The 10501-nt window shown below is 43.8% G+C and overlaps 1 protein-coding gene across 1 annotated transcript; it reads right to left on the reverse strand.

Moving 5' to 3' along the window:
• Positions 1–8700: 8700 nt before the first annotated feature.
• UBTFL1 (upstream binding transcription factor like 1) lies at positions 8701–9948 on the reverse strand. The gene has a single exon (XM_047878951.1). The coding sequence runs from the start codon at positions 9934–9936 to the stop codon at positions 8701–8703; it is 1236 nt and encodes a 411-aa protein (XP_047734907.1). The 5' UTR covers positions 9937–9948.
• Positions 9949–10501: the final 553 nt, after the last annotated feature.

Consider the following 10501-nt stretch of genomic DNA (forward strand, 5'->3'; position numbering starts at 1 on the left):
AAATTAAATCACAAAGCAAAACTCAATTCCATGCTGAATGCAAGACATATATCAGAAAGGTTAAAAGGACAGAAGCCAAATAAAAGAGTAACAGACAAAAGGATTTCTTTATGGATTAACAGAGCAGAAGGTGAACACCTGATGTATGTGCTCACGTTTTTACACTTAACAGGTGGAGGTGTTCGCACTGGTGCGAGTTTATTTTAAAGGTGTTTACATGGCTAGTGTATTTGAACATGTAAAGAAACCACTTTTATATTATTAGAAGTAGAAATGGTAACAGTGAGTTAAAGAAGAAAATAATAGCACCTACATTGAAGGCTGAGGAGAGTCACTGTTGGGTAGCAATCACATTACCAGATGGTCAGCTGTGTACAGTTAAAATGGCTGTGCCCTTCTATTGAAATCATGTGTCATCCCAGGAAAGTGTGTGCTTTTCACACAGTTACTATCAGCTGCGCTATTGCTGTCTACACAGTCTGAAGCATCTGACTTAGGCTTGCCTTCATATGATCATATTCATGGTCACATTTTTCACTTTAGAGAAGCTATGATATTGCAATTATATGTTGGATAACTTGTGTGGTCCTAGACAAATAATCTTTGACATGCACAATTTCTTCATGACAGAGGCATTTATGCTTACCCAAACCGAAGTGAACATTTTCATCAGTAGTAGAATGAGTAAATGATGGTATTCTCATATAATGGAATACTAGGAAACAAAATTTTAAAAAATGATTGCTATATGCATTGGTGGGGGGGATAAATCTCACCAACATAATTTTAAACAAATGAAATCACACACAGAAGAGCATGTGTTATGGGATTGAGTTTACACAAATTTCAAAAATATGATAATTAGTGTCAGGATATATTAATCACTAGGATGTGGTCACCTCTATGGGAGAAGGGGTTAGAGTTGGGAAAGGGTAGGCAATACTGAGACCCGGATGTGGGAGTATCTTTACTTTGTGTTATGAAATGCATCTTTCCTTTGACAATGCCTTTATCATGTTTCATAATGTTTACAGACCTCTGGGCAGGAAGATACATTCTTGAGTCAGAAATGTGGAACTGTGCACTTTCACTATGTTCCCAAATATTCCTTCATATATAATTTTCTGCCTTATGGATTTCAGGGACCTCTGAACCCCACATGATCCATAAATTACATTCAGTGAACAGCATTTTCTAAGATTCATGATTACCTCAACAGATCTCTTCTAATTATTTTGTTCCTTTGTGATACACATTTATTTTCCCAATTAAACATGAAGTTTTCAAGCCAATTTCATAAATATGCTCCTTCTCAAGTGATAATAACCTTTAGATGTTACCTAAATATCAACTGGTTTGTCCTTTGCTTTTCAACATGACTCCACTGATTTATCAAAACATTAAATCATATATGCTTGACTTTAGCCTGTACTACAAAGCTGTAATCATCAAGATATCATGGTATTGGCACAAAAACAGACACATAGACCAATGGAATAGAATAGAGACTCCAGAATTGGACCCACAAAAGTATGGTCAACTAATCTTTGAAAAAGCAGGAAAGAATATCCAATGGAAAAAAGACACTCTCTTTAACAAATGGTGCTGGGAGAACTGGACAGCAACATGCAGAAGGATGAAATTAGACCACTTTCTTACACCATTCACAAAAACAAACTCAAAATGGATAAAGGACCTGAATGTGAGATAGGAAACCATCAAAACCCTAGAGGAGAAAGCAGGAAAAGACCTCTCTGACCTCAGCCGTAGCAATTTCTTACTTGACACATTCCCAAAGGCAAGGGAATTAAAAGCAAAAATGAACTATTGGGACCTCTTAAAGATAAAAAGCTTCTGCACAGCAAAGGAAACAATCAACAAAACTAAAAGGCAACCAACGGAATGGGAAAAGATATTTGCAAATGACGTATCGGACAAAGGGCTAGTATCCAAAATCTATAAAGAGCTCACCAAACTCCACACCCAAAAAACAAATAATCCAGGGAGAAATGGGCAGAAAACATGAATAGACACTTCTCTAAAGAAGACATCCAGATAGCCAACAGGCACATGAAAAGATGCTCAACGTCGCTCCTTATCAGGGAAATACAAATCAAAACCACATTCAGATACCACCTCACACCAGTCAGAGTGTCTAAAATGAACAAATCAGGAGACTATAGATGCTGGAGAGGATGTGGAGAAACGGGAACTCTCTTGCACTGTTGGTGGGAACACAAACTGGTGCAGCCGCTCTGGAAAACAGTGTGGAGGTTCCTCAAAAAGTTAAAAATAGACCTACCCTATGACCCAGCAATAGCACTGCTAGGAATTTACCCAAGGGATACAGGGGTGCTGATGCATAGGGGCACTTGTACCCCAATGTTTATAGCAGCACTTTCAACAATAGCCAAATTATGGAAAGAGCCTAAATGTCCATCAACTGACGAATGGATAAAGAAGTTGTGGTTTATATATACAATGGAATACTACTTGGCAATGAGAAAGTATAAAATCTGGCCATTTGTAGCAACGTGGATGGAACTGGAGAGTGTTATGCTAAGTGAAATAAGTCATACAGAGAAAGATACCATATGTTTTCACTCTTATGTGGATCCTGAGAAACTTAACAGAAGACCATGGGGGAGGGGAAGAAAAAAACTAAAAAGAAAGAGGTTAGAGAGGGAGAGAGCCAAAGCATAAGAGAATCTTAAAAACTGAGAACAAACTGAGGTTGTTGGGGGTGGGAGGGAGGGAAGGGTAGGTGATGGGCATTGAAGACGGCACCTTTTGGGATGAGCACTGGGTGTTGTATGGAAACCAATCTGACAATAAATTTCATATTTAAAAAAATAAAAATAAAAAAACAACTAATCCAAAAATATTGTATATGCTTAAAGTTGGTAAATGATATGTAAATTATGCATCAAAAAGGCTAACAAAAAACATGTCACTACAGTAAAAGCGTATTAAGAACATAAGACTAAAGATACAGAGGGAATAAAAGAATGGAGATGCAGAAAAAAATGGAAAGAATAGAGAGCAAGTGTATTAGCGTTTCAGGGCTACTACGAGATTCTGGACTTTCTGCAATTTTCAAGTTGGTAAAATGATTTTTGTAAAAAGGAGGATGCTGGGGGCGCATGAGTAGCTTAGTCAGTTGAGAATCTGACTCTTGGCTCAGATACACATAATATAAAAAAGAAGGATGCTGGCCGTAGAGGGACATGTTCATAGAAGTGAACAGCAATTGTGCAGCTTTTGCAGATGTGCAGGAGAAAGCCTGCCTCCTCCCATCAGCCGGAGAGTCTGCGAAGACTTGTGAGGAAGGTTTGCGTATTTTGTGTAGTGTCTCTTCAGTTTTATTTTTCTCCTCTCGTATTATAATATCTTGTTGTCTCTTCTTTCTCTCTCTGATCCAGTCTTTGCAAGACCTTCAGCCCTTTGCTAAAGGAGATGGAAATTCCAGCCCAGCAGGTATGGACTCTCAGGAACACCTGGTGATGTCAGGAGCTGAGACCATCCAGGCTTCTGCATCTGCCTCTTGGAGAACAGACCTGTTTTCCTTTCCCTGTTTGGCAGTTTTATTATTTTCCCTATGGCTTAGAGGAACCAGTCATTCTCTCCCCTGCATTTGTTAGAGAATTTGCATCAAAAACGTTGCCAGCGGGGCCACAGTACCTCTGTGGCTTCTGTCCTTCCATCCTTTCGTTTTATTCTCCCCCGCCGGACCTCAAAGGTGGAATCCTGCTTGTTCGCAACCCAGTAGCTGCAATCGAGCGCCCAAAGGTCCCAGGAGGAGGAGAAATCCTTCTGAAGCCCATGCACTTCCTCGTGTAAAATGTGAGGAGCTGTGAGGACCAGTGAGCTCGTGCTAATTCCGCGGGTGGGATGAGGTCGGAGGGAGCTGGCGCGCTTCTGGGCCGCGCCTTCTACAAGGTCTTAGAAATCCCGAGCAGAGGATCCCTGGGGATGGGGGGGAGGGGGAGGGACTCGAGTGGGTTTCGCTTTGTTTTAACCACGCCCCGCGCTGCATTCCTGCCGCGATCTCCCGGCTTCCCTTCGGGTCTTGAGCCACGTTCCGACCCTAAGGCAATCACCACCCGCACCCTCACCCGCACCTGTTCTACGTCACCCCTGACTTCAGCACCCAGAGAAAGGCTCGCTGCGCGGACCCCGTCTCCCCCTAAGGCTGGTGTGCAGAGCCCGGAGGGTCCCCGAGGCTGGAAGCGCTTGGCGACGCCTCTTCGCTCCAGTCCCTCCGGCCCCGCTCGCTCTCGGGCTCCCTCCTGTGGGCCCTTATTTCCACCCCCGTCCTGTCGCCCCTTGGGTCTGTTCCCGAGGCTCCGCTTCCCTTTTATGTTTTTGGTTTTTTTTATTTTCCTCGGAAACCGCGCCACTACCCCTAGTCGCCCCATGCAGGTTCCCGGCCTCAGCGGGACGAGTCAGGCCGAGCGAGCACCCCAGAGTCCGCGTGCAAAGGAGCCTTGGCTGCGGGACCGTTCGGGGCCGGCCCTGCGCGGTGGTGGGTGTGGTCGCCGCCGCCCTGCATCCCTAGCGGGAAAGGGTAGAGATGCTCAGCTTTTGCCTGGGGGGATTTCAGATCCAGTTTGAATCTCCGCGAATTGCAGTGTTGGTTTAGGGACCCTGGCCTTCTAGGCTTTTCTTTCACCCTGGCGACAGGGTGCCCTCCACTGCAGTGCCCTCCACTGCTCTCTAGGCGCCTAGAGTATGAACTGGGAAGCCTTAGCCTTGGGGACAGTGGGACCCGTTCCCTCCAGGGTAGGCGACAGGTGGGCCCCGCGGAACCCCAGCTTCCTCTGTAGGTGGTTCAGATGACTTTCTCGAAAACTGTGCAGTCCGTTTCAGATCACACATTTTCACCCACGCACTGCCTTTTTCATAGACACAAAAGGGAGCACGCAGAGAGGATGTAGAATCCCCTTTAATCCTGGGGCTGTGGATTAGCAAGGGAAACAAGTCTCTGCTCTGAAGAAGTTTGAGCCCCACCCTGTCCCTGAGGACCTTCTGATGTCAGGATTTCTCCGCTGACACTGGGGCTGTCCCCATGACCAGAATTCCCTACCATTTAGCCCTAGAGGAATAGGGGAGGGTCCACCTTCTGTACAACATCCTGTCCCCTCCCCCAGGGTAAGATGACCCCAGACATCCTCGTGCTTCCATGTTTTTTTTTTTTTTTTTTTGTCTGTTTTTTCCCACCAGTAATGAGTAAAGATCAAATCATTTGGCCCTTTGTTGCCTCCCTCCCCACTTCCCAGTGGCTGCCTTACTTGAGTCACCGCCCAAGTCCAAAACCTTTCTCTTCAGTTAATTAATTAGTTTGTTTGAGAGAGAGACAGAGAGAGAGAGAGAGAGAGAGAGAGAGAGAGAGCGCTTGTACAAGCAGGGAGAAGACTAGAGGGAGAAAGAGAGGATCTTAAGCAGGCTCCATGCTCATCATGGAGCCCCACTCGGGGACTGGATCCCATGACCCTGGGACCATGACTTATGCCAAGATCAAGAGTCAGATGCTCAACCAGCTGAGCCACCCAGCCCCCTTCCCCCAAAAGCTTGCACTTTAAATCACTGACGAGGTGTTGGAGCTGCCCTGTGGTTCCCAGCGCCATATCTGAGTCTTTCATATCTCATTCTGTGTGACAACTGGTAGAGCCTGAAGAAGTTTGAACCAGCCAAGAGAATTTAGGAAAATTCCATTAGAGCTCGGCAGGCCTCCTGGAGCTCCCATTTACAATTGTGTGCTGAGAAGATGGATCACCTGCTCTGTGCTGGTGAAAATGAAGCAGGAGATCATTGGTGAGTATAGAATGGAAGGATTTGGACAATTGGATGATGGGTGGGATCATTGCTCAAGAGAGGAGCAGGTTTTGCATTTGGGATGAATTCTGTCTTTGACACTTGAAGAATGGTGTGCCAGAGGAAAAGTGTAATGGAGATGTCAGTGAGATCATTACTTTGTGATATGACTTTTGCAGAAATATATGGACTTAATGTGAGAATAACAGATAGACACGTGGGACATGATGAGTTCATGCTGGAAAGGCATATAGGCTACATGAGAATATGTAGATGTCCAAGACAGAGACAGCAGTGAAGGGAAACCAGGAGTTTATGTACTTGAAGGAAAGGAATGCCCAATGATCAGGGTGGTAAATGTAGGAAGCAACTAATTCTACAATCTCCTGGGCTCCCTTTGATTTGCTTTGACTTGCTCCCTTGAGACTCAGGCCAAGCGTCACTGATACGAGGAGATATGCACCCTTCCTCTGGTGTTTCAGATTCCAGGCACATGACAGCACACAGGTGACTCCTTCATATTTCCCATTCAATTTTTGTCCAATTTATGCAAAATGAAAGAGCCTAAGTGCTAATCCAGCCCAGTCTATGTGTCTGCAACAGTTCTGAGGAGATTTTCCTCCCTGGTACTTCTCCCTAACTACATTTTGTTTCAGTTTTCTAGGGAGGAGTCTAGGGAATTCCTTCAGCTTTGACGTAATAATTAATGAATCCTGTTCCCACACCCACTTGGATCTTACTAAACTGGAAAAACAGTGAATTCAAATCTAGATCATGAAAAAGCGTTGGTGAAGTGAATAAATACCCAGAAGCTTGTGTAAATATCCATAAGAAAGGAAGTGTGCCTCAACTGTAGTCATCTTTAACACAGTATTCAAAGTGGGTGTCTGCAATATGATGTGGGCTTAAAGTCAGGTAACTTGGGGCACCTGGGTGGCTCGTTCAGTTAGTGTTTGACCAGCTCAATTCATGATCTCGCCGTTGGTGAGTCTAGCCTAGCATTGGGCTCTCTGCTGCCAGCACAGAGCTTGCTTCAGATCCTCAGTCTCCCTCTCTCTCTGCCCCTCCCCCACTCTCTCTCTCCGTCTCTCTCAAAAATAGCAATTAAAGCTTAAAAAAATTAGTTAATTCAATAACCCAATTCCCAGTATGAATATAGCCATGGAAAAATTACACTGATACATGAGATAAGTGATTTTTTAAACAATGATTAACATTATGGATTAAGAAGAACAATAATGTAAGTAAACATGCATTTTCTGAATACATTATAGTTATTTCAAATAAATATTAGTATAATTGTCATTGCAAGTTCTATCAACTTGAAATTCAGAAGTAAGACAGGCATACATTTCTCTGACTTAACATTGTTCTGGATATTCCAACCAACACATTCAGAAAGAGGAATTAGAGGTATAAAATTGTAATTATTGCCTTTATTTTCTAAATATCATTTACTTAGAAAATCCCTTAACAAAAATTCACTAAGGCACCTGGTTACCTAAACCCTCAAGCCTTAATGGTTTTCATATAAAACAATATGACTAATTCTATGATACTAATATTCATGAGAACACAATATGGAAACATCCAGGAATATACAGGGAGAAAAGAGTATAATTAGAGGACACTAGCCTTAAATACATTTCCAAACATAACCATAAGATAAATAATGACAACAATATAATACTGAGACAAGAATTCACAGAAAGGCCAGTAGAAGAGAAGAGTATATACATCTATGTCTGTGTCTCCATATATCTATGTATGTATGTATGTATGTATGAATGTACCTATCTATTTATCTAATTCATCTATCTATCCATCCATCATCCATCCATCTATCCTGGATGTTAAAGCTGAGACTCACCTGTGCCTGGAGCAGGAGGAAGGAGTTTAGGCTTCTGCCAGGAATGAATGCAGAAAACACCTAGAGGATTGGTGATCCAAATCATAATTCCTTGAGTCCATAGAGGTGCTCATTCAAATGAAATCATGAAGTTTTTCAAAGATTAAAAAAATATAGATTTGTTCTTTTCTGCTTTCAATATTTTATTCATAGAAAAAACTAAATATTCACAAAAGTAGAAAGAAGAGAAAACTGAACTAACTGATCATGAAACCATTACAATGATCAACTCATGGCTACTTTTAGAAAATACATTTTAAAACTTAGTCAACTAAGTTTTGAAAGCAACATTATGGCAGCACAATCACGAAGTTATATTTGAGGCTAAAATAAAACAATATATATTTTGCAAGCATTGGCCATTTTAAGTGTTTTAGAATTTTGGTATTCTCTGGAAATACAGTGTCCATATCCATCACAGCCAGTGACATGCTCCCTTTAATAAGGACAGTTATCTTAAGGAATGTTTCTGTCTTGAGTTCCCTATTTTTATTTTTTGATATTAGTAAGCCTCATGGAGATATAGGAGTTCGATATACATACACATATGTGCCTCCTACTCCTTCCTCATCACAGGTGAGGTGCAGGAGTCCTGAGGCACGATTCCACAGGAAATGTCAGGGTCACCCAGGCTCCTAGGCGTCCTCTGCCAGCTGTGGCATGCAGAGGAGAGGAAAATGTCTCACTTCAGGAAGCAGTCTAATCCAGTGTTCTCCTCACAGCTCTGTCATCTCATTGTTTATTCCAAGAGCACTCAGTGCATGGAGTTTCTAGGGGGTGGATCTGGGGTACAGAGGGGAGCCAGAAAATACTCACCAGATCCCCTCTTTCCAACCAGTCCTCCTCTGAATTGAGGAGGAAAGGCAAAAAGGAAGGAAATGAAAAGGGACAGAGAGAAGAGCCCTTCCAATTGATACAGATGCCTTGGACTTTTGCTGGGAAGTTCTCTTTCCCGCCCTTTAGTGGCTGAACAAAACTCAGTTGGGGTCCTCATCAGAGGAGTCACCTAAGGAAGATGTGCTGGAGCCACTGTCCTCAAACTCACAATCTTCACATTCACTCCCACTGTTGGAGTCTGAGGAGCTGCTGCCTTCCTCCCCTTCCTCCCCTTCCTCATCTTCTCCTGATCCCCAAGAGGCATGAGCATTGCCCCCAGTGGTCTCTGGTGATTCTGTCTCCGGAGACTGTAGCCCTGACTCCTGTCCAAGCCCTTCTTGCAGACTCCTTGCTGGTGGCGACTGCAGATCTGTCCCTCTGACCTTGGGATCTGGGTCTCCCCTCATGCTCATGTTTTTACGCTTACTACAGGTCGCCTCTCTGTAGGCAGCATACTGTTCAGGAGACAGGGTCTTGAGCCAGTCATCCAGATCCACCTTGTACTGTTTCTGCAGCTCCTCAGCCTGCTGCTTATAATGGTCCTTCTGGCTCTGCGGGACTCGCTGCCAGCGCCTGCCAATCTCCACCCTGCGCTCCCTTGGGGGCACATCTTGCAGCTCCCTACTTGACCACAAATCCCGGTGGAACTTCTCATATCCGTTCATGGGGGGCTTCCGGGGCTCTCCACGGAATATCATCCTCTTGGAAAAACAGCTTTCTAGGGGAGACTTCACTTCTGGCACGTGACTCGGAAACTTCTTTTGGGCCCCGTTTGGGCTCCTCTTGGTTACATCCGATTTGTTGGGGTTCTGGAATAGATCAGGGTGGTCATCCTTGAATTGAGCCAGTTTCTCCTCAAACTCCTGTTTCTCCTTCTGAAAATCTTGAATATATTTGAGCTTTATCTTCTCTGGGAGCTCCTTGTATTTCTTAGACAGGACCTTGGTCAGCTCCTGGTTGCTCAGGTTGGGATATTTTTGGGAGCACTGAGGCCGCTTCTCCATGAAGAAGCGAAGGTAAGCAGTCAGGGGCTTCTTGGGCAAGTCCGGATGTTTCTTACGTTTTTTGCTTCTGTCAGGCTTTTCAACATGTTCCTTGGCTTCCAGGACTAATTCTGTCAAAGTGCGAAATTTTCTCAGGTGATAAGAAACCTCCAACCATTTGAGTTTGCACATTTCTCCAGAATAATCCTTAAAAGCTACTTTCTCCCAGTCCATCTGTGACTGGGTTGTTTTGAATGTGTGGCTGTCATTGGATGGAAGGTTAGTCTCCATGCGGTCCAGTAACTTCACAATGTCTTCTTTGGACCAGTGACCTTGGCCTCTAGACAACGCCATTTCTAGTTCTTGGGGCACTTATCTGGTCCTAGCAGTTCAGAAACTGCAGCAGGAGCTCAAACTTTCTCACTTTCAAGGCTTAGCACGTGAGTTATTTCTGGAAGCCCTAAAGTGTGGGGAGGTCCATGTTTCTGAGGAGAGAGAGAAGCAATGAATGAGAAAATTACAACCCACTTGGGATATGCCCCCCCCCATAATTTAATCACCCTTAACAATGTAAACAATGTAACAATGTAAATGGAAACAGAAATGGAAAATTGCCCACTTCTGAGTTGAAATTTATGTTCACATTTTTTCTTTTGTTTTGCTTTGTTTTTGAGAGAGAGAGAGAGCTCAGAAACTTGAAAGAGGGGCACAGAGAGAGAGAGAGAGAGAGAGAGAGAGAAACTCAAGCAGGCTCTATGCTAATCAAGGAACCCTACATTGGGCACGATACCATAAACCTGGGATTGTGACCTGAGCAGAAATCAGGAGTTGGACACATGACCTACTGAGCCACCCAGGCACCCCACTGTTTCTCATCTTTAAGCCTCAGTCCCTTTTACCATACTGCAACAAGATTTTC

Source organism: Prionailurus viverrinus, chromosome D1 (assembly GCF_022837055.1).
Source record: "Prionailurus viverrinus isolate Anna chromosome D1, UM_Priviv_1.0, whole genome shotgun sequence".
Classification (NCBI taxonomy): Eukaryota; Metazoa; Chordata; class Mammalia; order Carnivora; family Felidae; genus Prionailurus; species Prionailurus viverrinus.